The following is a 12,057-nucleotide window of genomic DNA, read 5'->3' on the forward strand; positions in this document are numbered from 1 at the left end:
CCTTTGATTCTATGCGTGACTTGACTTTGGAGCTAGGGGTCTGGGTCTCATGCATGCAACGTTGTCTCTTTATGGTAAAAATTTATGCCAGGTTATTTCAAAATCCCTGCATGGATGGCAGAGTTATGGACTGGAGACGAAACGACCTTTTTTAACCTTTGACCTCTGTGACCTTGACCCTTGGAGCTAGGGTCTTGGGTTTTCGCATGACATGTCCTCTCATTATGGTGAACATTTATGCCAAGTATTTCAAAATCCTTTATGGATGGAAGATTACAGCCCAGACGAAATTTACTGGACTCACGCATGCATGATGGACGGGGGGTTTTAATCGGGGGCATAAAAAATATACCACTCTTCTTCCAAGGGTTTGGGGGGCATAAAATATTTATATTAATGACCTGTGATCTTGATGTGCAATATAATCTGATTAGCTTGCACAATTTTAAACCAGCAGCATAAAGTCATTGCTGACAATTGTTCCGACACCAAATCTGTACTGCAGGAAACTGTTTTCTCTTTTCTTAGCATAATGTCAAAGTCTGGTGAGTTCTCTACAAAAAGAATATAACATCAGTTTCTAAAACTAAGACTTGTGTATCAATCATATACTGTTTATGTAAAATTTCATAAAAATAAAATACCTTGATAGTTGCTCTGTGCTTTATATAGCACACATTTCTTGATTCAAAGCAAGAGCTATTTTTCAACACGTGTCCCCTATGGTGGCCAGTCCCAATTTCAGTGCTGAGGTCACTATGACCTTGCCCTTCAACCTACTTATCCCCAGAAACGGTCATCAACTGACCATAGGCTATCATCCATTGAAGTATAAAGGCAGTAAAACTACAGGGTTCTTAAGTTATTAAATGGAAACTATTTTCAGTCTTAAGGTCCGTTTGATCAAGATGTTTGACCTATTGACCCACACAACAATAGGGGTCATCTACTGACCAAAGGCAATCATCCTATGAAGTTTGATGAATGTAGGCCAGGGAGTCCATTAGTTATTAATTGTAAACCTTTTTCAGTCTCAAGGTCCTTGTGACCTTAACCTTTGGCCTACTGACCCCCATTTACTCATTTACAACCCAAAGACAATAACAGCTAATGAAGTTTGATGGCTGTAGGCTACATTGTTCTTCAGTTATTTTTCAGTCTCCAGGTCATGGTGACCTTGACTTTTGATCTACTGACCCTAAAACAATAGGGTCATTTACTAACCGCAGGCAATCACCCTATGAAGTTTGAAGACTGTAGGCAAAAGAGTTATTCAGTTATTGTCCAGAAACCAACTTTCAGCTCAAGGTCACAATGACCTTGACCTTTGGCCCCACAAGAATAGGGATCACCTACTTACAACTCATATAAGCTACACAGGTTCAGACTCCCTAACAACTATCCGAATTTCATTTGGAAGTCTTGGATTAATCTGTAAAGAATTTTATTGAAAACCTATATTTGGAACTATCTGAAAACCAAAGTTTGTTTACTTTAAGTCAATGATGAAGACTGAAAAAACCCTGTTATTTGAACAACAGAAATGGAAGATGGTCATCTGTTTTACTTAGATATTAATCAATAGATAAATATTGAGCAGTACCTTTCTGACATCTTGGTCCATAAAATCTTGGTAAACACTGGCAGAGAACTTTTGAACCTGCTTCTACACACTTCCCACCATTCTTACACACGGTGTCATTGCACTGAGCCTCACTTTCATCACATATATCACCAAGGTAACCTGGCAAACAGTGACAGGTGAAGGTCAGACCTGCAGCTGTACATTTACCTCCATTCAAGCAAGGATCAGATGCACAAGGATTGACCTCTGTCTCACAATTTTTAGAAGTGTAACCTGTAAAATATAATTTTTTATAACTGAAAAGTTTTTAACAGCTTCAAATTTAAGAAGTATAAGTGATCTGAAACCAGCGAGTTGTATAAAAATATGCCTTTAGATAATTACACTGTGCAATACACTATTATAACAAGAGCTCGTAGAACATGAAATGCCCCCCTTGATGCATTCAGTAATTGCACTGGAAAAGAAATTATTTGGTCATTGTACACAAAAGTTCTACAGTTCTGGGTAAATGTAACCTTGACCTCTGACCTATTGACCTTAAAATATACAGAGGTAATTTGCTGGTCATGATTAACCTCCCTATTAAGTTTCATGATCCTAGGCCCAAGCGTTCTTGAGTTATCATGCGAAAACGGTTTAACTGTTCTGGGTCAGTGTGACTTTGACCTACTGACCTCAACATCAATAAGGGTCATCTGCTGATCATGATCAACCTCCCTATCAAGTTTCATTATCCTAGGCCCAAGCCTTTTACAAGTTATCATCCGGAAACTGTTTAACTGTTCCGGGTCACTGTGGCCTTGACCTCTGACCTACTGATCTCAAAATCAATAGGGGTCATCTACTGGTCATGACCAACCTCTCTATCAACTTTTATGATCCTAGGCCGAAGTGTTCTCGAGTTATCATTCAGAAACCGTTTAATTGTTCGGGGTCACTGTGACCTTGACCTCTGACCTACTGACCTTAAAATCAATATGGGTCATCTGCTAGTCATGACCAACCTTTCTGTCAAAGTTCATGATCCTAGGCCAAAGCATTCTTGAGTCATCATCCGGAAACCGTTTAACTGTTCTGTGTCACTGTGACCTCGACCTTTGACCTATTGACCTATAAATCAATAGGGGTCATCTGCTGGTCATGACCAACCTTCCTGTCAATTTTCATGATCCTAGGCCCAAGCGTTCTTGAGTTACCATCTGGAAACCGTTTAACTATTCTGGGTCACTGTGACCTCGACCTTTGACCTATTGACCTCAAAAGCAAAAGGGGTCATCTGCTGGTCAGGACCAATTTTCCTGTCAATATTCATGATCCTAGACTTAAGCTTTCTTGAGTTATCATCCGAAAACCATTTAACTGTTCTGGGTCACTGTGACCTCGACCTTTGACCTACTGACCTCAAAAGCAATAGGGGTCATCTGCTGGTCAGGACCAATTTTCCTGTCAATTTTCATGATCCTAGACTTAAGAGCTCTTGAGTTATCATCCAGAAACCGTTTAATTGTTCTGGGTCACTGTGACCTTGACCTTTGACCTACTGATCTCAAAATCAAAAGGGGTCATCTGCTGGTTATGAGCAATATCTCTATCAACTTTCATAATTCTATGCCCAAGCGTTCTTGAGTTATCATCCGGAAACAGATTGGTCTACATACCGACTGACTGACCGACATCTGCAAAACAATATACCCCTCCTTCTTCGAAGGGGGGCATAATTAACTTTAATGTACCTGATTACAAATAATCTATAGAAAAGGACTTTAATGAACTAGGTTACAAGTCATTTGTAGCAATGTTTTATATGAAAGGATTTTAATATTGTACCTAATTATAAGTCATCTGTAGCAATGATATTATATGGAAGGACTTTAATGTACCTGATTAAAAGTCATCCGTAGCAATGATATCATATGAAAAGACTTAATGTACCTGATAATAAGTCATCTATAGTAATGATATCATATGAAAAGACTTTAATGTACCTGATTATAAGTCTTTTATAGCAATGATATCATATGAATGGGCTTTAATGTACCTGATTATAAGTCACTTGTAGCAATGATATCATATGAAAAGACTATCATATGAATGGACTTTAATGTACCTGATTATAAGTCATCTATAGCAATGATATCATATGAAAAGACTTTAATGTACCTGATTATAAGTCATCTGTAGCAATGATATCGTATGAAAATACTTTAATGTACCAAAAGAGCTATAAAAATAAATAGATTGGCAACTTGAAAGGCATATAGAGCAAATCTCGCCAACCTCCCGTGACAAAAAAACGAGATCTCGTTTACCGGAAGTGGTGCTTTCTCCACGCGCCATTTTGTATGCGAAAGCAATTATTCATCGGTAAAATAATTCTTATTATTTTATTAAGAAATAATAATGTTTATTTTGGCGCATCAAGCTTGGTGTGTATCCAAGGTTACCAATCTAAGTTTGGTATTTGGATACACTCGGCTTTTTCCGTACCAGTAATCATTAGTGTGTGACCACTGGTCATTTGATTGTCGGCACGTGTACAACCAACAGAAAATGTAATGGTTTCAAAATATATCTGCCAACATTGTAATTTTGCTTCAAGTATAATGTTCAGCTTGGTCTGGCATTTGTACAAAACGCTTTAAATTATCGTGAAACGGGATACTGGAGGCGGAAACGAGGATTTCAAAGGTAATTTCAACCTCGCAAATTTGGTTTGTTTTTACTCGTAAAATCACAATTGAGGTTCTGAAAATGGCATGGCACCAAGAAATAACATCGTTATGATTATCAAAGCTGTATAAAACATACATTTGATGTAAAAGTTCAGTGTGACTGTCCGGTAAACTTCGGAAATTGATGATGAACGTTGTTTCGTATTTTTCAGGGGACTTATTTTCTCGGGGGTCGTAAGCAATTTATTACATTGGTGACACATTCATTCAGTAGAGTTATTCTACATGCAACAATTTAGACAAAATGCATACTCTTAAATGTAAATGTCCGTGCCCGAGAAAGTGTGCTAAGTTGTCGTTCAAGTCGAGTTGTCCGAATATGTCTATCCGAAAACGTGCATGTCAGATAAACATGCGAAGTCTCGTTGGTAAATGCCTGTTGGAAAAATGTAGATTATTGTTCTTAGGAGTGATAGGCATGGGTTATATCATTAGATAAGTATGTTATTATCTATCTAAAGTAAATGTAGTATCGATTAAAAGTTGTTTTGGCTCAACAATTGTTGTTCACTGCAGTGTATTACAAAAACCACAGCCACAGGAAAGATAACTCGCACACGCTTGTTATAACTTACATACAAGCCAAGATATAACCTAAATATTTTAACATGGTGTAAATTTAATACACTAACTTAACAGTGTAATTGCCAGGCAAGTATGGATTTAAATTTCATTTAAGTAATTGTTAGTGGTATACTCTTTCTCCAGGCAGAAAGAATGTTAATATGGATATACAGTATATTAAAGTAACAAACAGTTGTTATTGTTGATAATATGGGGGCCAATCACAGTTCTCTGCCTAAGGTCAGAAGGTACAACAAATGTCAGCATTGAAGTTTATAATTTACTGTATGGCATTTTAATCTATTAGACATCCTGCATATCCTAGGCCTTTAGTAAAATCCATGTGATAGAGAATTTAACGGCTTATACTAATATAATTTCACATGAGCCACGTCATGCAAAAAGGGACATTATAGTATTTTGATGACACTTCTACATTATTGCATACCGGTACTTGATAAGTACATGCATTTCTTTACATAAAATAGGAATTTCAGATGTCGACTTAAATCATATAGGGGAGATCGAGATTGTAATGTAGCACAAGTCATCAATAGATCACAATATCTTAAGGAATATAGAATGCGATGATGCTTTGATCGTTATTTGTTCCGTGACATAAACATGGAGGAGCAAGCATTTTGAAGGAGTGTTCAATTAAAAGTTTTTGAAAAGATTAGAGAAGATATATAAAAAAAAAAAAAAGGTTGAACGAAGTACTTGTCTGAAATGAGGCACCATAATATTTCATGAATTCGCTCAAATTTAAAAAGGCGCACCGCAATGTTGAAACGTCCAAGTGACGTCATTTATATAAAACAACATCAATTATATTAGGGACCTTTTTAGCTTGACACAGCTCATATAATTTAATTTTGTATGTGTTAATTTAATGCTGTAGATAAATTTTATTTGAAGTCAGGAATTGTACACTTAAATCATTGTAATCGGTCTTTAGGAAGTAGGGATGGTAGTTGCATACACGCAGTAATTATGTCTGCATTAATAGATATTTAGCATGATACTTGTTTCTTTGGTAGATATTTTAGAGCTACAGTGCATATAATATTCTGACTGCCAAGTTGGATGGCATGGTTTTAAACTTTAATGAAGTAGCTGTCCAGGTCAATTTTCATATTTATAAATAAAAGCAGGAAAAAGCTGAAATGTTTTGCACAGTGAAGTTTGAAAAGACTTTCCAAATTGTTTGTCATGTTACAAATTAGCTTAATATACATGTAGCTGCAATTCATGTAAACGGGATAATAAAGTATTAACAAATTTGCTTACTGAGGAAACAAACTCTTCATGACCGCACATAAAAACACTGGAAATGGGTTGCACTTGATTGGACAGAAAAGTGGGATAACATTAATTATGGTTGCATATATTCCAGCTGAAATATTTAAAGAAAAAGATGTTTTCATTCAGAAAGGTATGTTAAATTGGCAAACTATGTTTGGCTTTAAAACAGTTGCATTAAGGTAATAAACACTATATGGGAATAAGTCGGCTGCAGTTTAAATAATGATATATAATTTTTGAAAAAAGGTAAGCTTTAAGGGAGATGGAGGAAACCAGAAAATTTATTAATCTAATGTTGCAAACATATAAAATCTCAATCTGTGTACCAATTTAAATATTCGAAATATGATTAAAATCATATTCTTGGCAAGGGTAATTAGTCCCAAACAGATTAGACCAGTAGTTCGGGAAACCAATTTTAGCATTTAATATACATATTTTGGCGGCAATAATCATTCTAGTCTACAAATAAAAATATTTGTTAGCATAAACAAGAGTAAGGCTCGAAATGCTAATGTTTTAAGTGTGGCAATCATGTGAGTTTTCATGACAAATTCTGTAAATGTTTTCGATATTTTCAATTTGTCTTTTATGCTATGAGTCCGTAATTGTTTATAATAATAAAAAAAAAAAACCCAAAACAAACAAACAAAAAAAAAAAAAAAAAAAAACAAAAAAACAACAGACCTTTCATATTTCAGTTGTGTTAGAAAAATAAATAAATGAATTAGGGCAACAATCTTAATATAGCATAGTAGTGACAGGTCAGATCTTGAAGTCTGCATTATGGTTTTACTATTTAAACACAAACTGCTTCACCATCAGTGGTAAATATATAAAATGGATTTGACTAAAGAGCATTAATTAACAGGAATTATTGAATCATTGCCTTCCTTAAATTTTAACTGTTTGCATGAAAAAGGACCAGTAACAGAAAATTACAACAGAAATGGAGCGCAAGAAATATTCAAGGCCTAATTTGTGCGGTAGACAATTTATATTTTCAGTCAGTACATCCATAATGTATCATTGTAAAAAAAAAAAAAAAAAAAAAAAAAGGGGTATAATGAGAATATATACAGTTAGTACAGGTTCAAGTAAATGGGCAACATAACTGACTTCACCCTAACGGCAGGTTCAAGTAAATGGGCAAAATAACTAACTTTACCCTAACGGTAAAAAACCTGATAACCTGATAATGTGCGGTAAAAGATGTAATAGTCATCGTCGTATGAAATACACTGTATATTAGTATGTCTTGAAGATAAGTTGTCAAGGACTACAGGTTTCTAAGACAACTTAAATTAGGCTTGTAGAAGAGGTCATCAGAATTTTGGGGGAATAAATTTTTCAAATTTATTGTGGCGGAAAATTCTATGACTGGGCGAGCAGGCAGGCGCATGTTCTTGTGGGATAAGTCAGAGTTAATGATACAATCTTTTGATGGTTGTTCGTTGTTGTTATAGTGATGTATTCCACTAGGTCGGTTGACAGTATATAGAACCATTGGTTGCTTGTCTGTTGTTAAAGTGATGCTAACCGCTAGCTCTGTTGACACTTTAGTGTGTTAACCGCTAGGTCAGTTAAATTGTGTTAACCGCTAGGTTGGTTAAAGTGTGTTAACCGCTAGGTCGGTTTAAAGTGTGTTAACAGCTAGGTCGGTCAAAGTGTGTTAACCGCTAAGTCGGTTAAAGTCTGTTAACCGCTATGTCGATTTAAAGTCTGTTAACCGCTAGGTCGTCTGTTAACAGCTAGGTCAGTTTTCAGTGTGTTACCGCTATGTTGGTTAGCAGATAGGTCCGTTTACAGTGTGAACTAGGTTTTGCCCATTACTACGTAGCGTAATTCCTAGTTTCACAAACCCGCAGTCCGCAGTTGCTATTTAAGTCAATTTATTGATGAAAACATGCGCTTGCTTGCTCGTCAGTCAGTGGGCCTGATATCACGCGGCCTTTTCTGCCACTAATTTATACTACTGATAATTTGATATACAATATTGTTTGATATCTTTGGCATAACTTGTTTGTATAGAAGTGTTGACCTGGAATAAAGTGCTATTGCTTGTATGCTGTTGTTAGTTATTGCCTTGAGAAGTCCTAAAATAATTCTTATTATTTTATTAAGAAATAATAATGTTTATTTTGGCGCATCAAGCTTGGTGTGTATCCAAGGTTACCAATCTAAGTTTGGTATTTGGATACACTCGGCTTTTTCCGTACCAGTAATCATTAGTGTGTGACCACTGGTCATTCGATTGTCGGCACGTGTACAACCAACAGAAAATGTAATGGTTTCAAAATCCCACCCACCACACCCATTTAGGTGCCATGCCGTTTAGGTGCCATGTTGTTAATGATACATGTCAGTGAATATCTAGTATGTCACCATTTGTTACTTATAATATATATATATATATATAAAAAAGATGCAGAATTGATCTATTCTAAATGGTTCTGGATTACTGACGTTTTGCAGGTACTGTATAGATGGAGCATATATACTCAAGTTGTTAAGTTTCACAGAGAACAGTTATACAAGTTTGTTTTTTGTGGTGTAGCTGGTACATGTATGGTGACATTTTTTGCTACTTACAATTTTATCCATGTGTTTTGTAGTATACTGCTGGTGGAGTTTTATATATTTGCAGGCTGTCGATGCAGTAAAGGGAGGAACATTGAGTACAGACAGTAAATAAAAACGAACAATATACTGAGCACAAATGGTATACCAAGCAAAAATGGAACAAGTACAAACAATATTTGAAGTCATAATGTGACATCAGTCGAACATGTATATACATACAAGCCAGATTAACTAAGCGACCCAGTCAAGTGGACTGTATAATTCGAATTTATCCAAGGCCTTCGTGGAATAGAAACTTGAATGTAATGAAGTTTAGAAAGGAGAATGTCTTTAACTATAAACAGCTACAAATGTTACAATAATGGTTTTAACATGAACATTTAAGTACCTTATGAGGAGTCATTTGATCAGTTACCTTCTGATGAGTCATTTGATCAGAAAGCAGGAAGATTCACAAACGCTGGAATATTTAAACTTGCGTACAAATTGGACTTGCTTTGTCTACTGGCCGGCCTTGTCACAGGCAAACAGTAATTTCCTGTAACAAAACTAGGAGACATGCAAACCGGGAATCAGCTGCGGTGGCACACTTAGCAAGACATAAGCTTAGAATGTCACGACAGGACAGCGAATAAGATGAACAGTATTACAATAGCAAGTGGATAATTATAAATATACTCTCTTGTAGTTATATACATTACTTTAAGACAATTAAGTGTAATTAGTGCTTAAATGCAACACTAATATATAGAACAGAAAACACTAAATTTAAATATACGTAACAGAAACACTTAAGCCTGGAAGCACGTTTGTTCAAATGTAGTTTTATCAACAGACTGGGGCAAATTGAAACTAAAAAGCGGCCAGCTCCTTTAACATCGAAGAATATTATTCAATGGATGTCTCAGCAATAGTCTGAACAGGAACACAAAGTACTTTTTCAGCAGAGTGAAAGATATATTCCATGATTCATTTCAGAAATGTTCAGTTGCAATGATACTTTTTCTTGTGTGTAAATTAGCCATTGTTGTTTTTACATGTTGAAACTTGCATAAATAGTGCAATGAACTTGGATCGATATGAAATTTGAACAGTCATTGTTTTGTAAATACAATTGATGTACTTTTGTTGTTATATAAATTGTATAGTCATCCAGGTCATGTAATCCAAAGCTTTCCCATTCTTTTCTCTCAAAGAGTTTTTAGGGTTTTAGTGCGCGGATTACAAATAACACTTGTACATAATTTTACCATGTTTAGTCTCTGTTCATTGCACTATTTACTGTTATGCCACAAAGAACTAAGTTGTTTATAATGCTTTTTTCGGATTCGTGTCTTTCACTTCACCGTCTATGTTATGTATCTAGGATGAATTTTTTACATCATGTTAGAGGACCATATGTTAGACGGGCTAGAGCCAGTTATGTTATCCTTATCCTATTTTTAAACAAGAGGACCATGATGGTCCTGAATCGCTCACCTCTTCCCACATGATCCAGTTTTGAGTATGACGTCGTTTTTTCTATTATTTGACATAGTGACCTAGTTTTTGAGCTCATGTGACCCAGTTTTGAACTTGACCTAGATATTATAAAGATAAAAATGCTGACCAATTTTCATGAAGATCCATTGAAAAATATGGTCTCTAGAGAGGTCACAAGGTTTTTCTATTATTTGACCTACTGACCTAGTTTTTTAAGGCACGTGACCCAGTTTCAAACTTGACCTAGATATCATCAAGGTGAACATTCTGACCAATTTTCATGAAGATCCATTCAAGGGTATGGCCTCTAGAAAGGTCACAAGGTTTTTCTATTTCAAGACCTACTGACCTAGTTTTTGATCCCAGTTGACCCAGTTTCAAACTTGACCTAGATATCATCAAGATAAACATTCAGACCAACTTTCATACAGATCCCATGAAAAATATGGCCTTTAGAGAGGTCACAACGTTTTTTCATTATTTGACCTACTGACCTACTTTTTGAAGGCACGTGACCCACTTTCGAACTTGACTTAGATATCATCAAGGTGAACATTCTGACCAATTTTTATGAATATCCATTCACAAGTATGGCCTCTAAAGAGGTCACAAGGTTTTTCTATTTTTAGGCCTACTGACCTAGTTTTTGACCGCACATGACCCTGTTTCGAATTTGACCTAGATATCATCAAAATGAACATTCAGACCAACTTTCATGAAGATCCATTGAAAAATATGGCCTTTAGAGAGGTCACAAGGTTTTTCTATTATTTGACCTACTGACCTAGTTTTTGACGGCACGTGACCCACTTTCAAATTTGACCTAGATATCATCAAGATGAACATTCAGACCAACTTTCATACAGATCCCATGGAAAATATGGCCTCTAGTTAGGTCACAAGGTTTCTCTATTATTTGACCTACTGACCTAGTTTTTGATGGCACGTGACCCACTTTCCAACTTGACTTAGATATCATCAAGGTGAACATAATGACAAATTTTCATGAAGATTTCATGAAATATATGGCCTCTAGAGAGGTCACAAGGTTTTTCTATTTTTAGACCTACTGACCTAGTTTTTGACCGCACGTGACCCAGTTTCGAACTTGACCTAGATATCATCAGGATGACCATTCAGACCAACTTTCACACAGATCCCATGAAAAATATGGCCTTTAGAGAGGTCACAAGGTTTTTGTATTATTTGACCTACTGACCTAGTTTTTGATGGCACGTGACCCAGTTTCGAACTTGACCTAGATATCATCAAGGTGAACGTTCTGACCAATTTTCATGAAGATCTTGTGAAATATATGGCCTCTAGAAAGGTCACAAGGTTTTTCTATTTTTAGACCTACTGACCTAGTTTTTGATGGCACGTGACCCACTTTCGAACTTGACCTAGATATCATCAAGGTGAACGTTCTGACCAATTTTCATGAAGATCTTGTGAAATATATGGCCTCTAGAAAGGTCACAAGGTTTTTCTATTTTTAGACCTACTGACCTAGTTTTTGATGGCACGTGACCCAGTTTCGAACTTGACCTAGAAATCATCAAGATGAACATTCAGACCAACTTTCATACAGATCCCATGAAAAATATGGCCTTTAGAGAGGGCACAAGGTTTTTCTATTATTTGACCTACTGACCTAGTTTTTGAAGGCACGTGACCCAGTTTCGAACTTGACCTAGATATCATCAAGGTGAACGTTCTGACCAACTTTCATGAAGATCTTGTGAAATATATGGCCTCTAGAGAGGTCACAAGGTTTTTCTATTTTTAGACCTTCTGACCTAG

General features: G+C 36.0%; 1 protein-coding gene across 1 annotated transcript in view; it reads right to left on the reverse strand.

The window, feature by feature from the left end:
- Positions 1-393: 393 nt before the first annotated feature.
- Positions 394-12,057, reverse strand: part of LOC123562034 (uncharacterized) — a 156,262-nt gene continuing 144,598 nt past the window's right edge. The window contains exons 46-47 of the mRNA XM_053524837.1: positions 1,604-1,858; positions 394-554 (exon numbers count right to left, since the gene is read on the reverse strand). Of these exons, the coding sequence (XP_053380812.1) occupies positions 394-554; positions 1,604-1,858 (416 nt within the window). The remainder of the gene's footprint in view (positions 555-1,603; positions 1,859-12,057) is intronic.

The sequence above is a fragment of the Mercenaria mercenaria genome, chromosome 2 (genome assembly GCF_021730395.1).
Source record: "Mercenaria mercenaria strain notata chromosome 2, MADL_Memer_1, whole genome shotgun sequence".
Lineage (NCBI taxonomy): Eukaryota > Metazoa > Mollusca > Bivalvia > Venerida > Veneridae > Mercenaria > Mercenaria mercenaria.